General features: G+C 38.8%; 1 protein-coding gene across 1 annotated transcript in view; it reads right to left on the bottom strand.

Moving 5' to 3' along the window:
- ADAMTS19 (ADAM metallopeptidase with thrombospondin type 1 motif 19) overlaps nt 1-13,384 on the bottom strand; it is a 561,705-nt gene that overhangs the window by 467,701 nt on the left and 80,620 nt on the right. The window contains exons 4-6 of the mRNA XM_069746287.1: nt 10,422-10,591; nt 9,924-10,007; nt 9,440-9,597 (exon numbers count right to left, since the gene is read on the bottom strand). Of these exons, the coding sequence (XP_069602388.1) occupies nt 9,440-9,597; nt 9,924-10,007; nt 10,422-10,591 (412 nt within the window). The remainder of the gene's footprint in view (nt 1-9,439; nt 9,598-9,923; nt 10,008-10,421; nt 10,592-13,384) is intronic.

Genomic DNA, 13,384 nt, shown 5'->3' with positions numbered 1-13,384 from the left:
AAGATACATTGTTATTATGTACCTTGGCAAAATGCCTGGACGCTGCCAACAATTTGAATAGTATTTTACTCATGGCATCTGAAAGGTGCCTTATTATGCGGTCTTTCAATGGACCATTAATACACTCTACAATTTGGAGATTACACATAGTGCATATAATGAAGTAAAATGACATGTGTTGTATAACAATTCTTGCAAATATTGATATTGTAAATGCATTTAGGTAAATATTTTTGTATTACTGACCTGTTTCCAAGTGCAAACTATGTGACCACACTTATAAAACCCTTTAAATAGAGGAATGCCATGTCTTCTCAAAGGATGAAGTTTCACTTACGTATAGTCTGGGAGAGAGAATATCTCCAATACTTGGTGCTCTTTTTACTACAAATCTCACTGGTTGAAAAAGATTTTACTTTCTTATCCTGATACAATATTGGAATGCATTTTTTAATAATATTGCTCACAACTCCAAACTGAGGGCTAAATGTTGAGATAAAAGTAACCTGGTTAAAATTCTTTATTGGTTGTTTTTGAGTTTAGTAATATTAAACCTTGATTTTTATTGTGAACTACAGTACAGACCAAAAGTTTGGACATACCTCATTTAAAGATTTTTCTGTATTTTCATCATGACTATGAAAATTGTACATTCACACTGAAGGCATCACAACTATGAATTAACATATGTGGAAATATATACTTAACAAAAAAGTGTGAAACAACTGAAATTATGTCTTATATTCTAGGTTCTTTAAAGTAGCCACCTTTTGCTTTGATGACTGCTTTGCACATTCTTGGCATTCTCTTGATGAGCTTCAAGTGGTAGTCACCGGGAATGGTCTTCCAACAATCTTGAAGGAGTTCCCAGAGATGCTTTGCACTTGTTGGCCCTTTTGCCTTCACTCTGCGGTCCAGCTCACCCTAAACCATCTCGATTGGGTTCAGGTCTGGTGACTGTTGAGGCCAGGTCATCACTCTCCTTCTTGGTCAAATAGCCCTTACACAGCCTGGAGGTGTGTTTGGGGTCATTGTCCTATTGAAAAATTAATGATGTAATAGCATGCCGCTGCAAAATGCTGTGGTAGCCATGCTGGTTCAGTATGCCTTCAATTTTGAATAAATCCCCAACAGTGTCACCAGCAAAGCCCCCCCACACCATCACACCTCCTCATCCATACTTCACGGTGGGAACCAAGCATGTAGAGTCCATCCGTTCACCTTTTCTGCGTCGCACAAAGACACGGTGGTTGGAACCAAAGATCTCAAATTTGGACTCAGCAGACCAAAGCACAGATTTCCACTGGTCTAATGTCCATTCCTTGTGTTCTTTAGCCCAAACAAGTCTCTTCTGCTTGTTGCCTGTCCTTAGCAGTGGTTTCCTTGAAACTATTTTGCCATGAAGGCCTGCTGCACAAAGTCTCCTCTTAACAGTTGTTGTAGAGATGTGTCTGCTGCTAGAACTCTGTGTGGCATTGACCTGGTCTCTAATCTGAAGTGCTGTTAACCTGCGATTTCTGAGGCTGGTGACTTGGATAAACTTATCCTCAGAAGCAGAGGTGTCTCTTAGTCTTCCTTTCCTGGGATGGTCCTCATGTGAGCCAGTTTCTTTGTAGCGCTTAATGATTTTTGCCACTGCACTTGGGGACACTTTCAAAGTTTTCCCAATTTTTCAGACTGACTGACCTTCAATTCTTAAAGTAATGATGGCCACTCTTTTTTCTTTACTTAGCTGCTTTTTTCTTGCCATAATACAAATAATACAAATTCTAACAGTCTATTCAGTAGGACTATCAGCTGTGTATCCACTAGACTTCTGCACAACACAACTGATGATCCCAACCCCATTTATAAGGCAAGAAATCCCACTTATTAAACCTGACAGGGCACACCTGTGAAGTGAAAACCATTCCCGGTAACTACTTCTTGAAGCTCATCAAGAGAATGCAAAGAGTGTGCAAAGCAGTCATCAAAGCAAAAGGTGGCTACTTTGAAGAACCTAGAATATAAGACATTATTTCAGTTGTTTCACACTTTTTTGTTAAGTATATAATGCCACATGTGTTAATTCATAGTTTTGATGCCTTCAGTGTGCATGTACAATTTTCATAGTCATGATGAAAATACAGAAAAATCTTTAAATAAGAAGGTGTATCCAAACTTTTGGTCTGTACTGTATATTGTTAGCCTTTGTGAGTAGAGCTGAGCGAACCCTAACTGTAAAGTACGGCGTTCATACCGGACACCTAGTGTCCGGTGCCAAACTCCAAGCATGGACTTCTATTGGAAGTCTGTTTTAATGTTCAGCAATCTGGGAGAAGAGAGAGTGATTGTATCCCCATTGACTTCTATTGGGTTCGGGTTCTGGTTCAAGTTCGGGCACAGTTCTGGTACCCGAACCGAACTTTGGACTAAAAATTGGGCGAACCTGACGAATCTGAACATCCAGGGGTCTGTTCATCCCTACTTGTGAGCATCCATTTGGGATATTTTCATTGTCCTAATCTCTTATTTAGGCTACAGTCATATTATCAGTATTTGGTCAGTATTTTCTCTCAGTATTTGAAAGCAAAAACCAGGTGAGGAACAATCAGTGAAAAAATGTAAAAGAAATACGTGCACCACTTCTGCAATTTTGACCCACTCCTGGTTTTGGCTTACAAATACTGAGATAAAATGCTGACTAAATACTGATAGTGCTACCCTAGACTTACACTGACAAGCAAAAGGATAACAATGTTTTGAAATTTTGACTTTTAGGCTCTGTATCTTACCATTCACTACTGCTTCGACCGTGAGACTACCATGATTTATAGACAATCATCTAGGCTATCTCATACATTCTGTATATTTGACTTACAACTATTTAGCATATAATTAGTTATGCAGATTTTTCTCATGTCACTGAATTTTTACTGTTTTGCTCCTGGTGGTGGAAAAATCTTTTTTATTTCTGTATACTACAAAATACCACCTGTTCTTACATTTCCTAATAGCTCAGTGTGTTATTAGGTCAATTCCCAAGCAAAAGGTTACTGGTTCGAATCAAAGGAGAAGATTTTACAAGAAAAAAGAAACTGCATTATCCAACTCATCAATAGTGATCTCTCAGCCAAGAAAGCTACCAAGCTGCATCACTTGAGTGCCATGACATTTGGAAGATACAAAATGAAGTCCGTCCATTCATTCAAAAGCCAAGTGGTGGATGTACAGGCAAAATATCGGAGTCAACAAGTCGGCACATCACAAAGTCTGTCAGCATGGCGCAACAAAACTGGCAGTGGAGGTGGTCAGCATGCTTCATAATAGTGAAAATACAAACATCCTTGCAAGTACCATGCAACGCGTGTTACACAAGCCTGGAATGGTGTCACGGAAAAAGATGAAAGAGCCGACTTCAATATTATCATAAGAAGCGCCAGCTTGAGTTTGCTAAAAAGTATGAAATGTGAACAGTAGAAGATTAGAAACAGATGATTTGGAGCGATGAGATAAAAGTCAATAGACTAGGTAATGATGGGTGAAAATGGGTCCAGAAGAAACGAGACAAAAGGGCTAACGAACTGAGAAATTGAAAGAAATGTGAAGTTTGGTGGAGGAAGCATGATGATATGGGGGTGATTCACAGCCATAAATGTTTAATACTTGACCAGGATCAATAGTAGTCTCAATGCTGACCTATATGTGAGTATCCTCACAGTTAGTTTGGACACTCGAGTACTATGGGTATAAAACTGACAACATAGTGTTCTAGCAGGCAATAACCCAAAACATTCATCAAGATTAGTGAAGAAATAGTTCAATGACAGTGAAGTAGAGGTGCAGGATAGGCCTCCATAGTCCCCAGACCTCGACAAATCAAACATCTGTGGGTACAGTTGAAGAAAAAACTGTATACATACCTGAGTGAGTCTACCAGTATGCACCAACTTTGGGAAAGTGTAGAAGAGACCAGAGATCAAATTCTGGTTAAGACATGCTTGAATGTGATTATGCCCAGAAGAATAAAAAAATATTTAGAATTAAGAGTTCTCAGTGGTTGACACCTTTTAATGGCTATCTGAAAAGATGGTAAAAAATTGCAAGCTTTCGAGATTACGCCGGTCTCTTCATCAGGCATTTTGTATCTACTGGCTAACACAGTACTATATATATATATATATATATATATATATATATATATATATATATATATATTTTTTTTTTTTTAGGAGAAAAATAGTAACAATGCAGTGTAAATCTGCCTGGCTTTATGATCTTTCACAAAGACAGGTCAAATAGAAAAAGGGGAATAGGTAGGAGTGATATGAATGCAAGTATGGCAATTAGAGAGGAAGTTGAAACTATGTGAATGGAATTACATTGGTAGTTAAAAGCTGTGAAAGTAATTTTTGGTGTAATGTAAAAAAAATCCAAAATCACTGCTGATTAGGAGTTTTGCTGCATAGTCACCTGGTGCAGGCTGCACAAACTACTGCAGACTATTTTGACTAACAAAGTATTGATTGAGGTTATTGTACTACTTCAACTGCGATGAGGAAAAAATTTCTTGCTGCTGGATTATATTATGAGCCAGTATGACAAAGATCTGACAAGAGGCAATACTCAGATCAATCTGGTCATTCCTACCAATGCAGAGCTTGTTGGAAATGTCACTGGTCATGAAAATATTAGTACAAGTGATAACAATAAAATTTAATTTTGGTAGGGAGGTCCAAAACACTGAAAAGTCCACTTTCCCAAGTTTAAAGCTGGACTTCAGGATATTGACCGGAAGCAGCTACTGTCAGATAGCCACAGTGATACAAGTGTTAAACAGGAGTACTTTAAGTCTATATTTGTCAATCATACTGCAAAATATATTCCTAGTATAGAATTCCTAGTATTCCAAGTATAGACGACAAAAATTATACTTCTCATGGCTTACACCTGCAGAAAGGAAGGTTATTAATGGCGAAAAAGGGTATTTAGAAAATATAAATTAAAGGATTTAGCTTAGGGCATTTAAAAAATATAAACAGCTGAATATCTACTATATAAAGCTGAATGTGTGTATGTGTGTGTGTGTGTGTGTGTGTGTGTATGTCCGGGATTGGCATCTGCACCGTCGCAGCTACAGCCACAAAATTTTGCACAGTCACACGTCTGGACCCCGAGAGCATCATAGGCTATGTTGTGAGGCGAAATTTTAACCCCGCGCGTTCCAATTCACCAAACAATTTTGCCCCTATCTACATAATGGGGAAAAAAGTGAAAGGAAAAGTGTTGGAGGCGTCGCAGCTACAGAAACAAAATTTTGCACAGTCACACGTCTGGACCCCGAGAGCGTCATAGGCTACGTTGTGAGGCGAAATTTTAACCCCGCGCGTTCCAATTCACCAAACAATTTTGCCCCTATCTACATAATGGGGAAAAAAGTGAAAGGAAAAGTGTTGGAGGCGTCGCAGCTACAGAAACAAAATTTTGCACAGTCACACGTCTGGACCCTGAGAGCGTCATAGGCTACGTTGTGAGGTGAAATTTTAACCCCGCGCTTTCCAATTCACCAAACAATTTTGCCCCTATCTACATAATGGGGAAAAAAGTGAAAGGAAAAGTGTTGGAGGCGTCGCAGCTACAGAAACAAAATTTTGCACAGTCACACGTCTGGACCCTGAGAGCGTCATAGGCTACGTTGTGAGGTGAAATTTTAACCCTGCGCTTTCCAATTCACCAAACAATTTTGCCCCTATCTACATAATGGGGAAAAAGTGAAATGAAAAGTGTTGGAGGCGTCGCAGCTACAGCCACAAAATTTTGCACAGTCACACGTCTGGACCCTGAGAGCATCATAGGCTATGTTGTGAGGTGAAATTTTAACCCCGCGCTTTCCAATTCACCAAACTATTTTTCCCTTATCTACATAATGGGGAAAAGTGAAAGGAAAAGTGTTGGAGGCAAATTGACAGCTGCCAGATGTGAACAAGGGGGACTTAAAGAATGAGAGCGATGGCGCCAAAGAGTATATACCGATCAGTTGCTAAGGTGGGGCCCCGACATGAGACTCACCACACATGGGGATATGAACACACACAAAATGCGCCACACACTACCACGTGCTTGAACACAAATACCACCCTCAGCACACATATCACCACACATACACCAACCTTGCCACATAAAAGTCGAAACACAAAAGTCGCCGCTCAAAACTCACCACGCACAAAACTCGCCACATGCAAAAACTAGGCTCACGCAAAACTCGCCACAAGTGCAAAACTCACCTCATGGAAAACTCGCCACACGCAAAACTTGCACACGCGGAAAAATTGCCACATGCACAAAATTTGCAACACATGCAAAAGTTGCCTCACACAAAACTTGCACATACTCAAAAGGCACCAGACATAAAACTCACCACGCGCAAAACTCGCCATGCGCAAAACTTGCTGCACACAACTTGCTACACTAACCTGTCACATGCAACTCGACACACAAAAAGTTGCTACACGCATGTTGCCACACAAAACTCATCTCACAAAAGTCGCTACATGCATGTCGCCACACACAACTCAACACACACAACTTGACAGACGAAACTCGCCCTAAAACACACACAAGTCTGGTATTAGCCTTCAAAAATAAAAATCTGATTAATAAGCAGACAAACTACAAGAGCAACAAATGTACCATATAGGAAATACGGCAGCTGTCAGTCACATGACCTGTCTATTATGTGTATGTATGAGCTAATATATACTGCCAGGGGGAGGGCTTCCTGTTGGCTGGGGATTTATCAGGCTGCCAATTTATCTTACAAATACTGAGGTAAAAATACTGAGCAAATAACGTGTTAACGAGGTCTAATACAGGAGATCACACAGGTATATACTATATACAGGGGAGATGACACACAGATATATACTATATACAGGAGAGATGACACAGGTATATACTATATAGAGGAGGAGATGACATAGAGGTACATGCTATATACAGGAGGAGATGACATACAGGTATATACTATATACAGGAGGAGATGACACACAGGTATATACTATATACAGGAGCAGATTACCTACAGGTATATACTATATACAGGAGGAGATGACATACAGGTATATGCTATATATAGAAGATGACATACAGGTATATACTATATACAGGAGAAGATGACACACAGATATATACTATATGCAGGGGAGATGACACACAGGTATATACTATATACAGGAGGAGATGACATACAGGTATATACTATATATAGAAGGAGATGACATACAGGTATATACTATATATAGGAGGAGATGACATACAGGTATATATTATACATAGGAGGAGATGACATACAGGTATATACTATATATAGGAGGAGATGACATACAGGTATATACTATATACAGGGGAGATGACACACAGCAGGTATATACTATATACAGGGGAGATGACATACAGGTATATACTATATACAGGAGATGACATACAGATGTATACTATATATAAGGGAGATGACAAACATGTATATACTGAGGTGAAAATGAGAGGTGTGAGGTGAAAATGAAAAGGTGTGAGTGCAAAATGAGAGGAGCGAGGGAAAATAGTGTAGTGATCGGAAAATGACAGATGTGAGCTCGAAATGACAAGTGTTAGGCGGGAATGAGAGGAGTGAGGGAGAAAATGAGAGGTGTGAGGGAGAAAATGAGAGATGTGAGGGGGAAAATTAAAGATGTGATTGGGAAAATGAGAGGCGTGATGGGAAAATAAGAGAAGTGACGTGCTATAACTAACCACAGATATTTACTATGCCCAGGCAACGCCGGGCTCCTCAGCTAGTAATCTATAAAAAAGTAATCAAATCAGCTGAAAGAGAAATCCCAAGGCATTATCTATATATATATATAATTGCCTTAGGGGTACTTCCGTCTGTCTGTCTGTAACTTCCGCAACGGAAATCCTCGGTCGCTGATTGGTTGCTGCCTGCCATGACCAATCAGCGAGATTGGGGCGGGAGTTAAACATCGCTTCACTTTTTACTATTGATGCTGCCTATGCAGCATCAATATAAAAACATAGAATGTTAACAATAGTAAAAAAAAACAAAAAACATTATATTCTCACGTTCCGAAGTCTGCCACAGCCTTTCCCGCTTCTTGCACTCCGGTCCCAAGAATGCATTGTGGCAATGACTCGAGATCACATAGCGGTCTCGCTAGATGATGACGTTGTGGTCTCACGAGACCGCTACATGATCACGGGTTATTGTCGAAAAGCATTACTGGGAACGGAGCGTAGCAAGGAGAATCAGTAAAGGCCTCGGCTGGATCCGGGTGCTGACGGAAGGTGAGTATATAACTATTTTTTATTTTAATTGTGGCCTGTGCTATAAACTGCGTGGCCTGTGTTATATACTACGTGGGCTGTGCTATATACTACGTGCCTGTGCAATATAGTACATGGCTGTGTTATATACTGCGTGGGCTGTGCTATATGCTACATGGGCTGTGTTATATACTATGTTGCTGTGCTATATTCTACGTGGCTGTGCTATATACTACGCGGCCTGTGCAATCTACTTCATGGGCTGAGCTATATACTACATGAGCTGTGTTATATACTGCATGGCTGTGCTATATATTACATGGCTGTGCTATATTCTATGTGGGCTGTTACATACTACGTGGCTGTGCAATATACTACGTGCCTGTACTATGTACTACGTGGCTGTGTTATATACTGCGTGGGCTGTGTTATATACTGCATGGGCTGTGTTATATACTGCATGGGCTGTGTTATATACTGCATGGGCTGTGCAATATACTTCGTGGGCTGTGCTATATACTATGTGGCCTGTGCTATATACTATGTGGCTGTGTTGTATACTGCGTGGGATGTGTTATATACTGCATGGGCTGTGCAATATACTACATGGCTATGCTATATACTACGTGGCTGTGCATTATAGAATACCTGATGCATTAGAATTGGTGCCACCATCTAGTTAAATATATAACTATGTCGATTAAAAAGTAAAAACATTACGGGTCTTGGAAACTGATGACATGAGCCAGTTTTTTTATTTTTACAAATTTTCCCCCAAATCTGCTAATTAAATCAAAAATATGCTTGTCTGGCATCTCCATAATCATACCGTCCTGTAGAATCAAATTACCATATCATGTTTGCACATTGCACTTTTTTTGTAATTTTGCTGCGCTTGAAATTTTTTTCCTGCTTTTCAAAAGTACAACTCATTCCGCAAAAAAGAAAAGCAATGTAGATGGAATTATAAGAAAGTTATGGTTCTTGGAAAAAGAAGAGGAAAAAAATTAAACTGCTAAAATAGAAAATAGCCATGTCAGGAAGGGGTTAAGGTCAAACTATATATTACCAAACTCTATGAATTCCTTATGAACAGATATCCAATGTTGAAAGTTTACATGCTGTTATCATTTGCCTTTACCTTGTTATAAGAACTGCAGCATCTACTGCTGAATATTCATCGCCCCAGCTTGTAGACATCTCCGTGTGGACATCATTCTTCTTTCCAAATTCATCAAGTTGCCATTTACAAAAGCTTTCCAACATTTTTTCTCCATGGTGTCCTATATACATATCTGCCTATAAAAGATGAAAGTATGATAAGTTAGGATATGATTTTTCCTGCTCATTTTGAACAGAATATTAGTTTTGTTTGAACTATTTTTATGACTCCAGACCACAGCATTCTTAAAAATGTTAACTAATATTGATTTAATCAGCATGCTGTATCCCTCTATCTATAGCTATTCCTGCAAGATTATCTTGCAATTGTGTAAGGATTTCTTTGAACTTAGCATAGGATTTTTTTTATGTTATGGTATGATGAATGGCAGGATGGACCTTTTGACACAAAAAAATAATTTTAAAGAAGATTTATTGGAAAAATATTTTAGATTGCTACTTACTGGTGTTTCATGAAGAAGAATCAGTTTTGTAACCCGGAGATTCATTTGTATTCCAAGACTTTTGTGCTGAAAAAGATTATATACCTAGAGAAGAAATTATTTAAAAAAAAATAAAATTATCACTATGTGATCTGTATGTTTTTTCAGCTTGTAAATGTATGTATGGATGCGGAGAAAGGAATAAATGAATACTAAACGCCTTTGTTCATGACTTATCTGTCATGTAGCCAAAAGATTGAGTATATCATAATTCAACATGCCCTATCCTTTCTCCCCCATACTCATCTGTTGAGGGAGACTCGGAATGCACATAGTTAGACATGTGGAGTCATTTTCAGTTTTGAGTGGACATATATTTTAATTATTTGTCTACTCTGGATTTAAAATAAAGTAAACACTATAATGTTTTGCTCACACGTTTAGCACTTTACCAACAATGGATGAGTAAGAGTGATTTAGGAACTTCTCAAAGCAATATACTGTAAGTTAAATACTTACCATGTTGAGAATAGTAAGAATAAATTTTCTTGTTGCCTCTGACCCATGGTAAGAAACCATGGCAGGGTCGGCAACCACCACAGTTTCTATGTTGTATTCTTGTCTTTGTTTGAATGAGTATCGTTTTCCTCTTCCTGTTTCAGTTCCTTTAGTTTTTGTCTTTCTTTTATCTAGGAAATAAATAGCACAGTTTTGAATATCTATAGAATAAATTATGTACAATATATCTTCATTAACCAGTTCCGGACCAGTTTGGGTTTTTACATACATGCACTTCAAATGGTTCTAAAACATCTTTCCTGTTTGGATAATCAAATAAATGTTGCCTTTTTTTGTATACATGGGACTTAATTGTTATGTTTGTTATTTTTTTATCAATATACGGGAAAAAATGTAACAAAAAATTGGAAATACAAGCACTTGCACTTTTTTTTTTTTTTTTTTGTGTAATTATTCTTTCATTAGCTTCACACTCTATGTCCCACACAAGGTCATAAAACACTTTTTTTTGGGGGGGGGGATTTTAACATATTAAGATATTTTATTTATTGACCAATTACCATATAATTGGGGCTGGTATATTTGCCCCAGTTACGCTAGTTTCACATTTGCAGATGAAGGGCTGCGTACATCCTCTGTGAAGCTCTGCCTACGTGGGTACCCTATCTTTACCATTTGGTACGCAGGCCATGCCCATGCATGCGGTTGCCTCCGCATGCGTCGTTTTGACGGTGCGGCAATCGCATCAAATTGCAACTCTTTGCGTTTGGCGCAGGTCTCCGCACCGTCAAAACAACGCATGCAAAGGCATTCGCATACATCAGCATGGCCTGAGTACCTAATGGTAAAGATACGGTATGCATGCCGCATGCTGTCATAGGCGGAGCTGACCGGAGTAGGTGTGGTGGTGGGCACAGCTTCATGGAGGATGTACGCAGCCCTCGATCCACAAATGTGAAACTAGCCTTACAGAGTAAATTTAGCCTTCTGGCCAGTTCAGTCGATATAGTAATCAGAACAGCAAGAATGGTAATAAACCATCTCTGTAGGGAGTTCGACTTTGTCTGAAAGGGGGCTCCCTGTTCCTACTACTGCACAATCTTGTGCAACCAGCTTACTCTGCATTGATGTTTTATGGAATCATATAGAGCAAGGTGTGGACTGCTAGAATGTCTAACCCCTTCACCCCGGAGCTTGTTTTCACTTTCATGACTAGGCCAAATTTTACAATTTATGAGGTAATAAGTGGAACGCTTCAACTGAGCTCACTGAATCAGAGACCGTTTTTTCATGACATTTTGCACATAATGATTATTGTAAAATTTGTTGAATATGACTTGCGTTCATTTGTGAAAAAAACAGAAATTTGACGAAAATTTAGAAAATTTTGCATTTTTCAGACTTTTAATTTTTATGTCCTGAAAACAGAGGACGCAAAATAGTTGATAAATAACTAATAACTAGTAATAAATATTTCTCACATATCTACTTTACATCAGCACAGTTTTTGAAACTTTTTTTTCTTTTTTGTTAGGAAGTTCGAAAGATTAAAATTTTACCTGCGATTTCTGTCTATGTGACAGAAAATATGTAAAAGTGACACCATTCAAAAAATTGCACCCCTCAAAGTGTGCAAAACCACATTCAAGAAGATTATTAACCCTTCAGGTGCTTCGCAGGAACTGAAGCAACGTGGAAGTAAAAAAATAATATTTAACTTTTTTCACAAAAAATGTATTTACTTTAAACCCATTTTTTCTATTTTTACAAAGATAATAAGAGAAAATAAAAAAGAAAATTTGTTGTGCAATTTCTTCTGAGCATGCCAATACTTAATTTGTCAGGGAAACTACTATTTCAGTGCACGGCAGGGATTGGAAGGGAAAGAGTACTGTTTGACTTTCTGAGTGCAAAATGTGCTGGAATCGTTAGCGGAGGCCATGTTACGGTTGGAGAGCATCTGATGTGCCTAAACAATGGAATCCCCCACAAGTGACTCAATTTTGGAAAGCAGACCCCTCAAGTAACTTATCTAGGTGTGTGATGAGCACCTTAAACTCCCAGATGCTTCACAGAAGTTTATAACAGTAAGTGGTGAAAATATTAAAAAATCACATTTTTACTAGTGATCAGTGAATATACTCGTTGCTCGGGTTTTCCCAAGCACGCTCGGGTGATCTCCGAGTATTTGTTACTTGCCTAAATACATGTGGGGGTTGCCTGGTTGCTAGGGAATCCCTACATGAAATCAAGCTGTCTAGTAGTACCAAATCATCTAGCTGCAGCAAGGAAAACTAAATCTCTGAACACTAACAAATATTCGGAGACGACCCGAGCTTGCTCGGGAAAACCCGAGCAACGAGTATATTCGCTCATCACTAATTTTTACCTCAAAAATGTCCTTTTAGCCCCAATTTTTTTGTATTCACAAGGGTAACAGGAGAAAATGGACCATAAGAATACTTGTGCAATTTCTCCTGAGTATGCAGACGCCCAATATATGGGGAAAAACTACTGTATGGATGGAATGATCTGTGGGTATCATGTCGCGTTTGGAGAGCCACTGATGTGCCTAAACAGTGGAAAGTCCCTACCACTGACCCTATTTTGGAAACCAGACCCCTCAAGGAATTTATCTAGATGTGTGGTGAGCACCGAGAAAAATTTACAACATTGATCCACAAAAATGAAAAAAAATGTATTTTTTTCTACAAAAATATTGCTTTAGCCCCACATGTTTTAATTTTCACAAAGATAGCAGGAGAATCAAGAACCCCAAAATTTGTTGTACAATTTCTCCTGTGTACACTGATACCCCATGTACTTTAAGGCACAAAACAAAGCTCAGTAGGAAAGAAGCACATATTGGAATTCAGATTTTGCTGTAGTGGTTTGAGGGTGCCATGTCACATTGGCAGAGTTCCTCAGGAGCCAGAACAGTAGAATCTCTGATAAGTTACCCC

Source organism: Ranitomeya imitator, chromosome 1 (assembly GCF_032444005.1).
Source record: "Ranitomeya imitator isolate aRanImi1 chromosome 1, aRanImi1.pri, whole genome shotgun sequence".
Classification (NCBI taxonomy): domain Eukaryota; kingdom Metazoa; phylum Chordata; class Amphibia; order Anura; family Dendrobatidae; genus Ranitomeya; species Ranitomeya imitator.
This window is presented reverse-complemented; position numbering and strand designations above follow the sequence as displayed.